The sequence below is a fragment of the Dermacentor silvarum genome, chromosome 1 (assembly GCF_013339745.2).
Source record: "Dermacentor silvarum isolate Dsil-2018 chromosome 1, BIME_Dsil_1.4, whole genome shotgun sequence".
Lineage (NCBI taxonomy): Eukaryota > Metazoa > Arthropoda > Arachnida > Ixodida > Ixodidae > Dermacentor > Dermacentor silvarum.
The window spans coordinates 242,522,456-242,537,281 of NC_051154.1; the positions used below are offsets into that span (position 1 = coordinate 242,522,456).

General features: G+C 42.9%; 1 protein-coding gene and 2 long non-coding RNA genes across 46 annotated transcripts in view; 2 read left to right on the top strand and 1 right to left on the bottom strand.

The window, feature by feature from the left end:
* LOC125942115 (uncharacterized) overlaps positions 1–13,140 on the bottom strand; it is a 47,204-nt gene extending 34,064 nt beyond the window's left edge. The window contains exons 1-2 of the long non-coding RNA XR_007464821.1: positions 12,320–13,140; positions 11,378–12,257 (exon numbers count right to left, since the gene is read on the bottom strand). This is a non-coding gene — a long non-coding RNA (uncharacterized LOC125942115). The remainder of the gene's footprint in view (positions 1–11,377; positions 12,258–12,319) is intronic.
* The window catches only part of LOC119437012 (uncharacterized), a 156,576-nt gene that overhangs the window by 33,113 nt on the left and 108,637 nt on the right, over positions 1–14,826 (top strand). For 15 of the 44 annotated variants that reach the window (XM_049660195.1, XM_049660205.1, XM_049660194.1 and 12 more), the window contains exon 4: positions 13,225–13,269. The exons of 23 other annotated variants lie outside the window; for them this stretch is intronic. In XM_049660195.1, the coding sequence (XP_049516152.1) occupies positions 13,225–13,269 (45 nt within the window). Of the gene's footprint in view, positions 1–11,816; positions 11,946–13,224; positions 13,270–14,826 lie in introns of those variants that run through there. 6 more of the 44 variants (XR_007464810.1, XR_007464812.1, XR_007464813.1 and 3 more) reach the window with 2 other exon arrangements.
* LOC125942118 (uncharacterized) lies at positions 301–7,389 on the top strand. The gene is made up of 3 exons (XR_007464826.1): positions 301–787; positions 6,911–6,984; positions 7,082–7,389. It is a non-coding gene; the product is annotated as an uncharacterized LOC125942118 (long non-coding RNA).

A 14,826-nucleotide genomic window follows, 5' to 3' on the forward strand; every position in this document is an offset into this window, starting at 1 on the left:
CTTTACTCTAAGAGTTATCTCGTGTCAGAAACAATGAAGCCGATTTTTGTGCCACCGTCAGCGGCGAACGAGGCCAGCGTCTCGACCAGGGAGTGAGAGAAAAAAAAAGCACTGGGACGATTGGAGTGGCGAAAAACTTGCTCGACGGCAGCGCAAACTCGTGACGTAGCGTTTTCTCGGTTATTTACAATCCTTCCTTCATGTCAATGTCGCAAGGTGCTGCGCTTTGTGGGTGGCTGCGAGCACATGTTTTTAAAATTGATTTTAAATATATTCTAAGCTATATTCGCCGCTGATATTTTGTAGACGATGTGTGTGTGTCCACCTAAATCGCTCTCGTTAGTTATCTCGACTTCAAATTTTTGTGTCAGTACTCTTTTTAAAAACTTTTTTTTTTCGTCACTTGTGCAGGGCTGTTTAAAAACCCCCCAAAATTGCTCTTTCTATGGCAAAACATTCAACTCACACTGAGCTTGAGAGCCTCTTCGAAGGGTGCAGACGCATGGTAGGAGAGCACCTCAAGTGTAACTCGTTTGGCCATGGCATTCACCACCATTTCATACATCGATCTGTGTGTTCTGGATGCCCAAGCCACAAAAGATTGTGAACGCCTGTGCATACATGATGAGAACAAATGAAGCATAGGCTGGGTGAAGAATCAAGCACTATGTCATCAATCACGTAGCAATAAGTACTGAAGGTGGATCCACAATGGCCATGAAGTGGAACATGATGTGATACAATTCCCACTTGAGTGCATGAGCGTTTCTTAAATGCTTATTGAAAGGTAAATATTTCAAGGATATTACAGATTTGGTCAACACAAGCTGCAATACCTGATTTCAATGTCTGTCTGCATTCAGCTGATCAAACTTGAATCACTGTCTGAACTTTTGAACACATTTGTGAGGCTAGCTTTAACCATGATACAGATGCTGCATGCCAGCTAGAAAACCGACCCTATAGCTTGGCATTGGTGCTGTAACATACTCTGCAGCTTCTCTGGCAATCCATTACACTCTGGTCCTTTTGGGTATTATCCAAAAATGAAGGTGCATGTATTTAGCTGCTCCTCCTGTGCACACTTGACTCTTGCCAAAGCTGCAGTGAATGCCGAGGAAATCGCGCATGTGGGTGGAGCACAAAAAAAAAAAAAAAAAAACATAATTGTGACACAATCATTAAGTGGGAAGAGAATGTGAAAGTGAAATGAACAACCAATTCACCTCAAGTAGCTGCTCGCCGTTTTTGTTGAATGGCTCGCCATTAAGCTTATTAATGAGCTGGGCCACACCTAGGACTAGACGATTGGCATTGTAAATTGGGATGCAGATCAGATGGACTTGTGTTGGAACGAGCTCCCTTCATCCACCTGCAGCATTAGTGATGCCAAAACAAGCGTGTTAGCAGCATTGCATGGTGGGTGCCAATTAAGTCAAGAAAGTACAGTATAATCAACATTATACTTTTCATACAAGACGATAGTAATTTGATGACTTCAGAACCTTACGAGACATAGCACGAGGTTCCATTACCATTAAAACATGTGCAAATGCAGCGAGGGTCACAACACTGTTAACAATTTCAAATGAATTTTGGTCAACAGAAGTTCTTGGATGCGCACCAAAAGTAACATATAAATTCTGCATAGTGCTGCAGCTGCAAAATGCAGCTTAAGCAGTAGGATCAACATGTATTTGGCTGTAAAAGATCAAAATAAGGCCCATATATTCTGTATTGAAATACAGGGCCTTCATGTAGAAGAAATTTAATGAGCTATTACAGTCTGTTTTGCAAGTGGTGCTGCTGTTCTATCCACAAGCATAAATTTATACAGCTCTCAGTTGCAAAGAGGAAAGAGGTCTATATTAAATCAATCTGCCAAAGTGCATACGCTAAAGAGACAATGCAGCAAAAAAGAGGAATGTGTGTGTTATTTTGGTGAGATGTGCAATCATGTTCTGGATATTGTCCAGTGGATAACTATGCACTGCAACAAAAGTTACTAGAGCTACATACAAAATGAGTAAAATAGTTTGGGAGCTTTGTATAGTGTCTGAGCAATGCAATGAGATGCTTCAAAGATGTGTTTGTGGAGCATATATGTACAAACAGAAGGAGCACACAAAGGTACTTTTGCTAATTATCTCTCATTTTTATTTTATGAACATTATCACTCCTGTACGTGTCATTTCCTTTTATGTGTACACATATGTCCAATAAAAATCTACATTTCATTGTAGATGTATACATATTTATTTTCTTTTGCATACTTTCTGCAATGAGTTGGTTCCTTATGACAGTGATGTGCTAACAAAGTTGCCCATGCCATCTATTCACATTTAATAATGTGTTGTGGTGGGTGATATGATATGATATTCTGTGATATGATGGAATACTGCACTGCGAAGCAATAGTGAGGACAAGGACGTAAAGAGGTAGGAAACTAGACACACATGAAGTGCAGAAACTAACAGCTGTTTAATGACAGCGACGAAAAAAACTATACGTAGCGAGAGCTGTGTTCCATCATATACACATTTAGTTGCAAGCAAATTTCAATGTTTCCTAGGTCAGCCCTCTATCGGACAAAGACTGTTAAATAGAGGTTATATATTTTTTAAATTGTTGCACATCTTTTAGTTGCCTTTGCCATATACTTTAATCAGGCGCCTTAATGGAAGCTTGGCCCATAATAGCAAAATGAGAAGACTCGTTCAAGAATGGAAACGACTATTAGTGATGCTATACATGCGTACAACTTTCTGTGGCAATGAAGGGTAAGCTATGGAGGCAAAAAGTGCTTTAAAAGAGCACTTTTAAAAAAATGTACCCGTTTTTCATCCGCATTAGTTTAAGGAAACAGGGTAAGCAAAAATATTGAAAAAAATCATTTTTTTCTTTTTGCGCAATTTGAAATCTGCGCCTTTTCTGAATCAGAATGAGTCATTTGTTTGTTCCAGCGCGACTTCTTTTTGTCTAAAAATGACATATTTTGAAATCTCTGCGGCGGCCTGTCACGCCCCCCTCCCTTACGCTTCGCTGAATGCAAGTTTAGTGGGAATGTGATTTGGTCTGGCAACAAGTGCTTCGTCAGCCGAGTCGATGTTTAGCCGTAGCCGAACGCGTTTTGCGCGCGTTTTTTTGCACAGGTAGTTTGCGCGCGTTCGCAGAGTGCTCTGTTTGCTGTTTGCAACCTGATGTGATGCCAAGATCGAAGAAGGTGTTTAGGAAACGTCGCTTCTGCGGCAATCAGCATGCGTCAACTGTTACTGAAGTGCAATCGCCCGAGAGGAGCCCGACAGCCAGACAAGCGCCCACCACCAACGTGGCTTCTTCAAAGCTGTCACATTCGCCAGCGTGTATTGACAGTGAAAAGGTGACTTTTACTGACGGTGGCTATGGACTGCTTGACATTGACCTTTTGAGTGTTGCTATTACTGAAAGCTGTGTGGAGGAAACATGCAACTGGTAGACAACACCACGATGCGTGTAGGAGTTGTCTGCACTTATTCTCTTGATTGCAAGTGCTCATTTTCCCAACAATTTGCTACATCGAAGAAAACAGCGGCCGGTCTTTGCGAAGCAAACGTTCGGATTGTCTATGCGCTGCGATGTATCGGAGCGCTGTTAAGCCAATTTATCACCAACTTGCTAATCCCGAATTACTTGCTAAATGCCTCCTTGGCAAAACTCAAAACCCCAACGAGTCCCTTCCACGTTTGGGTGAATGCAAAGCCATTGCATGTGGAAGCTACGCTAATTCAGTCAGTATCCCTTCTAAGAAACCAAAAGTGCTGTCACATGCAGCTGGGATACTTGGTGCAGTAACACACGCGCAGAAGCTCCGCCCCCGTAACTTTCCCTTCATTGTCACAGAAAGTTGTCCGCGAGTAGAAGCGCAGACCTTTGGATCGAACCGGTCATCCTTATAGGCGTCAGGTATGTTGAGAGTCTGCAAGAAAAGAAGAGAAGGGCTATAATGACATATGATACTCGATCTTAATGAATGTATAATATAGTATAACTGTGGCCATTTCGCTGAAACGTCAAAGCATTGACAACGATTTCTAAGTATTCAAATATTACATGAAGTGTCAGACTTGTAGTTTTATGGGCAGTATACGTTACAGTAAACATTCGCTTACTAACTAAATATGCGTGGTGTCCCATGGCCAAACACGAATATGAACTTGATGACACTGAGCACTCACAGTCACAAAGCTGGCATGATGAGCAGCGGTGGCAGTGGGGAGTGCGCATTCCTTGTCCCAAAGCTAACATTCCCGCACTGCCACTTCTTTATTTTGCCATTTCGCGATGCTGGATCTCTGAAGCTCAGCAGATCATATGGCTTCCAACAATGGCCATGTGGGCCACTTGCGACATAGCAAGGCGGGAGCGACGATGCGAACATGCTGCAAGTGTCCATATAATTGCCATTGTATGAAAAGTTGATGCATGATTAGGGCACTGACCAAAATTCAATTTGCATCATGAATGATATCCAAGCGACATTAATATCTGTAAGCAAGAAATTTACTAATCGTATTGCATACCAATTTCCTTATCAGTACGCGCTTATACATTTATATAATGCCACAAATTATTCTATACATATTCCTGGCATATGAGGACAGCTATCAGTGATAGTGGTGCCATTATTTGACCAGTGCTCCTCACTGTCTGTTTCTTTTTTTTTTTTTTTTCTGTGTTGGAATGGGCAAGCAGTAGAATAAGCAATGCAACATCCAGTACATACCTGACCAGTTGCGACCACTGACCCTGTGATACCAGTGTTAATGGGAAAGCTGCCTTCATATGGGCAGCTTATCGCTGCTATTATATAGAGCTATGCGGCCCCGGCCGACATCGTACCACTTTTCAATTTGCGGTGTGCGGGTGCGTTTTGTGCGATTCACGCACTGCGGCGACGTCGGGAATTGCGCCGACGAGTAGGCGACCGCTCGCAGAGGCAAAGTCCGAAACCGCGTCAGCCGGGGCGGCGCGCGCAAGCGACGTTCAGCGCAACTTTTCCGTGGAAATACCGAAAGCGGCTCGCACGTTTGCCATGAATCGGTGAGCTGGGGCACCGTGGTGCACGCGAGAGGTGGAAACACCGCTTGAAAAGCAAAAATGAGGAATTTCTTTCGGCGCTAACTGCCGGTGGCGGCAGAGAATAGAGGTCATAAAAGGAAGTCATGCGCTTCACCGTAACATCAGTCCAGAAACAGATTACAGTGGTGCTTAGCTACAAATCTTGATAAAAATGATACACTCGCTAGATGCAGCTGGGGAGGCTTACCGACTATATATTCTAGGTGAAATGCTTAACCGGTCTAACTGGGTTATCCCCCAATACCCTTATATAAGCTGTTTGGACCAACAGCTTTTATTGCTTATTGCTTTTATTTGCACGGTGCTTAAGTCCTATATTGAAACACTGAACTGAGTGAGTACCAGTTCCATATTTAAGTATGGCAAATCTCCCACAAAAAGACTCTTTATCCACAGCATCATTAAATCCACCGCAGATAAATTACGCTGTGACATAGGAGGAACTTGCAACAAAATGCTAATAGGCTGAACCAACAATGGAATATTGTAGTGTTGAGATTACTTAATTGATGAGAAAAATCTAGATTCAACTATTCCATCACAAAAATAAGAATTCCGCATATAAAAAAAATCACTTCAACTCACAAAACCATGTTTGTAATTTATTATGTGGAGCTAATGCACTAATAACTGTAAATCTAAGCATTGAGACGGAGAACAGCTGTGATACCAAGCTTCTCTATGTGCAGTGATGCACTGGTACCTACCAACTAACCTCACATTTCACCTCACCACATGGCAATAATCACGTCATGAATAAGACGAAGATTTCCATTTTGTGACCAGGAGCTCGACCAGGCCTTATTACAGTCCTTTCCAGCTGTTTTAATGAAAATGGCAACATGTTTGGAGTTGCCAATTGTAATGAAATGGACACAATTGGAACTGATTGGAAAATCCCTAGTTCTAACTGGTTACGATTGAGTCAAAGTGAATCCAATTGAGTCCAATTGGACTTGGTTCCAACCAAGTGGGAATTCAATGCCTGAAATCATGCAACCAATTGAGTGCGATTGGATTTGCCAGTTTGAACCAGCTAGGGGCCCACCTTACATTCCCAACTACTAAGTCTAATTGGACTACCAATAGGAATAAACTAGAACGTAACCAACTGGAAAATCATATTTCCAGTGTATGAACCCATTCAAAGTAATTGGAATGAGTTATAGCTATATGTGCATGCAGTACTAAGGCAAACCTGTTTCTGACAGCTGGAATCCTATTTAGGTTTGCTTTGAGGGGCCTGGTATATATATATGTGTATTGGTATTGCCCGTTGGCGCAATTGGTCATTCCAACCAATTGGTACCTATTGAGTACAATTGGTCACTCCAACAAAAACAAATTGGTCACGTTCCAGCTGGTCTAACTGGTCCAATTATGTACTAACTTATGATTGGAAATTTTCCCATTGGTACCAATTGGAAAATTCCCAATTGGAGTCAATTGCCCTTTTTGACAGGAGTGGCATCTGTGGCAAAAAGGAAAAAGCACAGTCAGTGGTCAGACGTCGTCAGAACCCGATTTTCTCCAGCAGCTGCAAGTCATCGTGAGTGACGACCCAGGAAAGTCAATGCGGGCCATTGCAAAGGAGCTCCAAGTCGAAGAGTCGACTGTCAGGCTCGCTGTGTATGAGGACTTGAGGTACCATTCCTATGTAATGAGGAGCAGGCAATTTATGTCCGATGAAACTCAAAGAATCGTCTGCTCCGGTGTAAGCGCTTGCTAAGCAAGCTGAAGAGACCTGAGGAGCCTGGAATGCTCTGGGTTTTTTTTTTTTTTTTTTTTTCAGATGGAAAGAACTTTGACCAAGACCAAAAAGTTAACCGCCGTAAAGACAGGTGGCCTTGTGCAAGCACTGATGAGGTGCCTACAGTGATGCACACAAAATTTATGTCGTCTGTGATGGTGTAAGCCGTCATCAGCAACGAGGGTCACGTCATGCCGCCCCACTTTTTTGCAGAAGGACTCCGCGTTAATGGTGCCACGTACGTGAAGGTGCTTGCCCCCGTTGTAAAGCCCTGGATGGAGACTGTTTCGAAAGGAAGACCTTATGTCTTTCAGCAAGATTTGGCTCCTGCCCACACCGCCTGCGTCACCCAGGAGTGACAACTTCTACGACCACGTCACTCCCAACTTGTGGCCTCCTAGTTCTCCAGATTTAAATCTGCTCGACTACTGTACTATGTCTGGAGCGTCGTTGAGAGAGAGGTCAACAAACAGCCACATAATACAAAAGACTCACTGAAGGCCACCATTGCCGACTCAATGGCCAACATCTCTAAGGACCACCTGTTCTCAAATACCTCGCGCACCCGGTATATATAACAGGAAAACGAGCAAACACATGAGATTCTAATTATACAATGTTAGCTAGGGCATTCTTGAATAGGTGGTGATTTCTGATGGAAATTACATGCGGAGGAAGGCGATTCCACTCTTCTGATGTCTGTGGTATGAATGATTGAAAAAAAGTGTCAGTTCTGCAAAAAGGAATTCAAACTTTTTCTGTGTGATCTAAGCTAGATGAAACATACAGAGATCGGTCTTTTCATGAATGAAGACTTGGCAAACCAGAAAAGCCACAAGAACGAGAGATGTGAGCATTTTAACACTTTCAGCTCAGAACTAATCAGCAGTATGTTGATCAGCAAGGATTACGTTGCATTTTCAAACGACCCCAAAACTCAGCTCAGTGAGTTTTGAGAAAATTTTCTGCACAAAAATTGCCAAATCACGTGAAAATACGTTGAAATCCATAAAATCACACTGACATACCGGCACTGCAGTTTCGAAATTCAAGAAAAGAAACTTTGGCCTTGCTAGTAGCCCACCTTTTCCCATCAAATAAATACACAATGTTGAAAGAATACTATAACTGTCTCAACTGATATAGTGTTGCTCGTAATTTAGTATTCCTTTAAGTGAAAATATTGCATCATATCTATATCATAATTATTTAAAGGTGGAATTGGTTTAAGAGACCTTATTAAAAGTTACTGCAATATATAGACTGGAAAAAAACTGCAGCATAAAAATGAAGATATCTATCTCTATGTCAACAGCATGTATACTATCGCTTTTAGTATGAGCTGCAACATGTGAGCCATGGCCGGAGCACTCTCCCGGAATCTAGAAAGGTTGCTCCCAGTTAAGCTGGCAGTGCTAATCTGCGACACTCTCGAGAAAAATGTGGAAAAAGTTTCATCTTTCCAACAATGTGCACACGCCTGTGCTTTCCGTCGTCTGCTTTCTTTGCGGAGTGATAATAAACTGCACAGGCACACTCAGTGGCATCTGGCATACATGCATGTATATTGCTTTCAGGATGAGCTGCGACACATTAGCCGTGGCTGGAGTGCCCTTTCAGTCGAGCTGATGGTGCGAATCTGTGGCGCTCAAAAAAAAGTGGTGGGGTTTCATCATTCGAGCAGTGCACATGCCTCCATTCCTTCTTTTATCTGCTTTCTTCGTGTAGCAATATTACACTGGTCTGCCGGGCAGCACAACGTCCTTAGCCTTTAGTGCATCGTGCTTCGTCATGGCGCACTGCTGCCCTAGCCTCGTATAACTATTCTCGTTTTTTTTTTTCTTTTTTTTTTTTTTTTTTTTTGCAATGGATTCAGAGCGGCATTTGAGAAAGATGACAGATGACATTTGCGATGGGCCCCCAGGTGAAAATTTGAAGTGGGATTTCAAGTGGTTTCAGGTGGTCCCACTTGCTTTCAAGTGGCCATTAAAGTGGTACCACTTGGACCACAACAGGTTACACTTGCTGCCAAGTGGTTTCTAAAGTGGTCCCACTTGCTTTCAAGCGGCCATTAAGATGGTACCACTTGGACAACAACCAGTTCCACTTGCTGCCAAGTGGTTTCTGAACTGGTCCCACTTGCCTTCAAGTGGCCATTAAGACCCAAACCACCCAAACTTGGACCACAACGGGTTCCACTTGTAACCAAGTGGTTTTTAAAGTGTCCGGACAGCTAATTTCAATTAAGTGACCATTAAGATGGTACCACTTGGACCACAAATTTGGTTCCCACTTGCCTTCAAGTGGCCATTAAGATGGTACCGATTACCACAACAAATTCCACTAGTTGCCAAGTGGTTCCCACACAGTTCCAAATTACTACCACTTCCATTTACTAGCAAGTATTTCCTTAGTTTGCTCTTTTTGACCATGTGGCTACTAAAATTGTAAAAAGCCTTCAAAACAGAAGAAAGTGCCACATGACTAGTTGCGTGGTTCTTTATGCGGGCTTCTTGAAGGCTTGGAAAAAAACTTTTATGCAGCACGTATTGAGAAAGGGACATGGGTCAGAAGTGGATGGTCTGCAATTTTGTAATTGACAATTTTGTTCTGAATATATTTGACAACGTAATAACTGATTACGTAATTAAGGGGAATACAGTATACTCTGACTTGCTGCGAGCGACAACAGACATTAGCTTGTTCAGGCTCAGCTATGTGGCACTCGCATATTTTTAAATTATGGCACAAGTTATGGGGGACACCACTGTATAAATTGACAGCATTTGATTCAGGTGGCCACTAAAGCAGCACGTGCATGAACACTCGTAGCACACAACTTAGGTATTTGGTGCAGTGGTGGTTTTAATCAAGCTTTACAGAATGAGTTAAGCATGTTAATGTTCTAAAACATTAAACACACGCTGCATGCACTTGCAGTAATTGCTGACACTTTGCTGTACTTCAAATAATTTATTCAGTATACAAAAAGGAACAAACAAGACTACATATATTTGCAACACAATTTACACAATAATGACCTAAATATATGTGAAAATGGAGCACATGAAACTTTTAGTCTTGCAAAAAGTCAACCCAACAAAATAACAAGCAATTGACAGCTTATCTCTATGGGTGCACGTGACTGTCTATAACTGAGAATGCGTCCTGGGATTGTGGTACATTTCCCATGACAAGCTTTCCATTGAGTTCCAAAAAAAAAAAAAAAAGAGGTTTTCTCAAAAATTGGTAGTCAGTCCCTTTAAGAAAATGTACCACTTCAACCCAAGGAAGAGGCCATACCAATTAGAACAATAAAATATTGCTGCTGTCCTTGAACACTTTCAAAACTTCTTTCACTCTGCTGTCCAAAACACCATGTTCAACTATTGCCAAAAAATCATCCACAGAACGGAACACCCTTAATGCAAGGCCGTTAAGCTTTGAATCAATTGCCTTGTCAATGTTACCTAGAAAAATAGTGCTGAGTACCGGAGCAACTTTTGAGCCTATATATATACATATTAACGTTAGGCCTAACGTTAATAGCTAGGGAGAGAGCAAACGAGGATAGCCGATATTCTAATAGACATTGAGAAAAAAAAATGGAGCTGGGCAGGCCATGCAATGCGTAGGATGGATAATCAGTGGACCATTATTAGAGTTACAGAATGGGTACCAAGAGAAAAGAAGCGCAGTTGAGGCTGACAGAAAACTATAGCTACGTGGGGTGATGAAGTTAGGAAACTGTTGGAAACAAGCGCAAGTTGGAATCAGCTAGCGCAAGACAGGGGTAATTGGAGATCACAGGGCCTTAGTCCTGCAGTGGACATACAATATAGCATTGCCATATGTTGGGCATGTTGGTAAACTGAAAGCATATTCAGTACCTGCAGCGGACAAGGACAGGAGGGAACGACAACACAATGTGCTAACTTCAACAACTTTACTTCCATGAAACAGCTGCCTATTTAACCCATGCACAATGGCACCACATCATCTCGATTCAGCCATACAAAAAGGCCGTCTTCTTATCTAACAAGTCGACTGAAGGGGCATTAACACACATTTCACATTTCCGACAGATAGCCATTCTATGCAGATAAGGAACTGCCGCTACCTTCCTCCAGTTTTCTGTCCGTTGATTTGCTGCATGCCAAGTGTTATTGTATAAACAGCATCTTTTTAGCAGCCCGTCTACAACCGAGACCTGCCCTGACTCCATGAACCGATCGATAGCCTTCCCGACAGGTCCATAAGACATGCATAGATCTTATTGTGGCAGGATTTCTTTAATGCATTTCCAAAACACAAGTTGACAATGCTCCTTTTGACGAGCTTCGAGTGAGCGGAGCAGTACAGCAACGGAGGCTATTTTTGGCCCTCGGTTTATACTCCCAGCATGTGTGTTATTCAGTGAACTTGAGCTGAATATCTAAGCTATGCAGCATGTTATCAGTCGGCTCTTTCACCGCGAGAGTAAGTGGGCTAATGCCTGCTGAAAAAAACTTAGATGAGCATATCTACTGTTGAATGTACGTCTGGTTCGAAAAGGATTAGTCATCAATGTACCTGACAACTTTAACCAGCCTGCGCTGCCGGTCGCTGCAAAAACGGTCGCTGGCGTACGCAAGCAATGTCTCGTTCGTAGGTTCGTACATTGTGCTAGTTGTGTGCTGTTCTAAGCTGTTCTATACATTTATTTGATATCAACTAGCTGTGCCGACGCTGTTTGCCTTGTGTTTTGTGTGATGTAGCGGTTTCGGTTTTGAAACCCACATAATCCGCACCCAGGGGGCGCTGTTTGCAACTACGCCCGCCTATATAAGGAGCTGTCTCCATGACGGGTTCGTCTTACTCTATCCCATGTTTTTTCTGCGTTAAATGTGTGTGTGACATCGTCAGTTCGGCCGCCGTCGCGGCGTGTGCCCCTAAGTTTTGCATCAGTGTGCTTTGTGACATCGGCTGTATTGCGTTTTTTCGCCGACGGCTTACTACCACAATGGCGGGATCTGCGTTCGCTACCTTCGTTCTCGATGCGCCTTTGTACGTCGCACGTTGGATAGCACTATTTCAGGTAAGTGAAATACTTTGCACTCTGTTTTTCGTCAACAATGTCCGAATTTTTTTAGGTGTTAACATTGAAGGTTGGGCTCTACTGCCTTGTTGGTTTTTGTCAGCTTTATTTTTATATGCGGGTTCTGCGTGTTTTATAGTCTTTGTGGTTAACGTAGCATGAAACAACCGAAGGGAGTGCATTCAGCGAGGACACTCTGCTCACAATCATGAGCCAGACTGTACTCGCCCTATCTTGTGTCCTTTTGTTCTTGCATGGGTACGTTACACTGTAGCATGCGCAGCTTGTAAATATAAACCGCATGCACGCGATCTTGCGCGCGACAGCGACAAGCGACGCGATGGAGATTGCTGTCGCGTTCGCTCGTCGCCTACAAGTCGTATGCGAGCGACGAGACGAGCGACGTCTCCCCGGTGTTACCGGTATGAGGGCAGCAAGTACTCGCCGAAACTGGCGTGACGCGTGCTTTATTAATTTAAATTCATGTGTTTTAGCTAGAGGGTACTAGAATACGGTCATAGTTTAGTACACTCTAGTTTTAACGTAAAGAGCCGAATAAATACTACTAAAGGTTTTGCACTACGTTAATATCCTTGCACATATCAAAATCTAGTCGTTTGCTCGTTCCGTGCGACAAGCGGTAGTACTTGACTGATGTATATTCAGTTCCGGCTTCGCGCTATTGGCTGGGCGGATGGGCGTCCGGGACCTCATTATGATCAGTGTAAGCCAATGTACTTTACCCTCTCTGATCCTCGCAGTGTCTGTGGGTTAAGACCAGGGAGCACTTCACGGTAAAATACCTAGCATTTAGCAAACGAGCATTACAAAAAAAAAAAAAAAAAAAAATTACACTGGTCCCTAATCGGCTGCCACTATTGTTTCTCAGCACAGTGTACACGGTTTACTTTTACTACTTTGTTTTCCTAAGCCTTCCAAAACTCCACTGTAGGTTGTCAATACTGTGTAAGAACTCTCAAATTAACTCTGTTGTGTCATGATTCACCAGTATTTCATACATGAGTAAAATTTTGCTACAACAGTGTACGTTGCACCTTGCTTCCCCAATGTGCAAATCTGTTCAAGCCAGTATGTGATGAGTTTTGTATTGTAACAGGTTTTCTGTGATTTAGTTTCTTTACAGGAATTTGCTGTACAGCATCAGCGAGGAGTCTCATTTCAGATCTTTGTGTGTGCTGCAGGATGTATGCTTTGCTGCTTGAATTGATAAAACGTGGGCCAAGGTTTCCATACAAGAACGAACTTCAATTTGGCTGTAGCACCATCAGTGCTTGGGTGGCGCCTCCCGAATGAATCATCGCAGGTAGGTTGTGCGGACTATTCAACCTTACTCCGAGGGGATCGAACAATGATGTGGGATGGCGCACTTGTCTGAGATTGTGAGTACTCGCATGTCGGTGTAGCACACGCATGATGCTGCGGGTTCCAGCAGTGTGCAGAGCTGCTTTGCAAAAATTTGTCGTAAATCTTAATTTTACCCGTGCTGCCTTTTTTTTTTTTTTTGTCATCTATTTCACTAATATCAATCCGAGGTGTTATCAGAATTTAGCAACTTGATTTTCTTGGCCCTCTGCCATGTTTCACCTTTCGCTAGGTGGACCATTACCTGAATAGTTTTTTTGTGTGTAGTGGCTTATTACAGAGTTTTAGAATAGGGGCCCCAAAGAGTTTTGCGGGTGTTAGCGTTGGGGCATGGAGTGAAGAGTTTTAGAGTAGGGCTTTGGGGTTACGAATAGCGTCTTGCGTTTGCAGCGCTACCACGTTGTCAAAGAAAAGCTATTATAAATATTAAAATAAACTATACCATTTTATGATGGCAAGAGTAATTTTGGCTTTTGTGATTTTGTGTTTAATTACAATTGAAAGGTTATTCGATTAGTAGCAAGCGATTTGTTGCGCTTAATTTTGAGTAACCAACTTCACGTGCCTTCACCAGCCAAGCTACTCCACGTTAGACCTACCAGCCAAGAAATCAACAATCGAATTCGGAATTAGCGGCGTCTAATTAATCAATATTCATTACAACCGTTAGTTGAGAGAAAGCGATAACCGCAGTCACTTCTCCTAGCTTACGAACTTCACGCGTTACCACGAATCGAGTCATTTGGTACTCGGTTCGAGCCGTCGCTTCGATGGGTGCCGCCATATTTGTTGACGCAAAGCTTTTGGGGCTCCCGCTAAATCGGTGAAATAGCGTGCCCCATGCAAAACCCCAAACGCTGTTTGCGTATCGCGCATGCGCAGTGGTGTCGACGCTATTTCTTTGGGGACCCTATTCAACTCTCTATTAACTGCTAGTCAATGCAGATGCTCGGAATTATCGGAGGCAAAAGATGCACTGATGAACTTGCAACCTCTACGAATCACTTTGCACTTTCTGGTGCAACCAGTATGTTAACACTTCTAAGACAGGGGGCAATGTTGTTTGATCACATGAGATACTTCCAATTTTGTATGAGGTTTCATCCAAGGTGACGCATTATTGGTGTGCAGTATTGCCCTAAGCCAATTAGGGTCTCATGATCAACAAAAGTGATTGACCCAACCCTAGAAGCATTGCATTGTGATACGTGTGTTGCCTGCTTAACCTGTACAATGTCATGCTTAAGTATGCAAAAAAAGGGGGGGGGGGCAGCTAGACAGTGCAAAATGCCAAACTCTGTTTCGGTTTAGTTTACATGCGATATAACTTGCTCATCAAGATAGCAGGTTGTTCACCTGCAAAATGGTCAACTGTTTTAAACTGCTTATTATTTGCAGAGAGGCTTTCAGACTTGTTTGCCCAGTTGATAAGTGCCTTTTTAGCCACTAAACACCCTACTATATTAATTTGAAGGCACTTCTCTGACTCTGCTGTGCA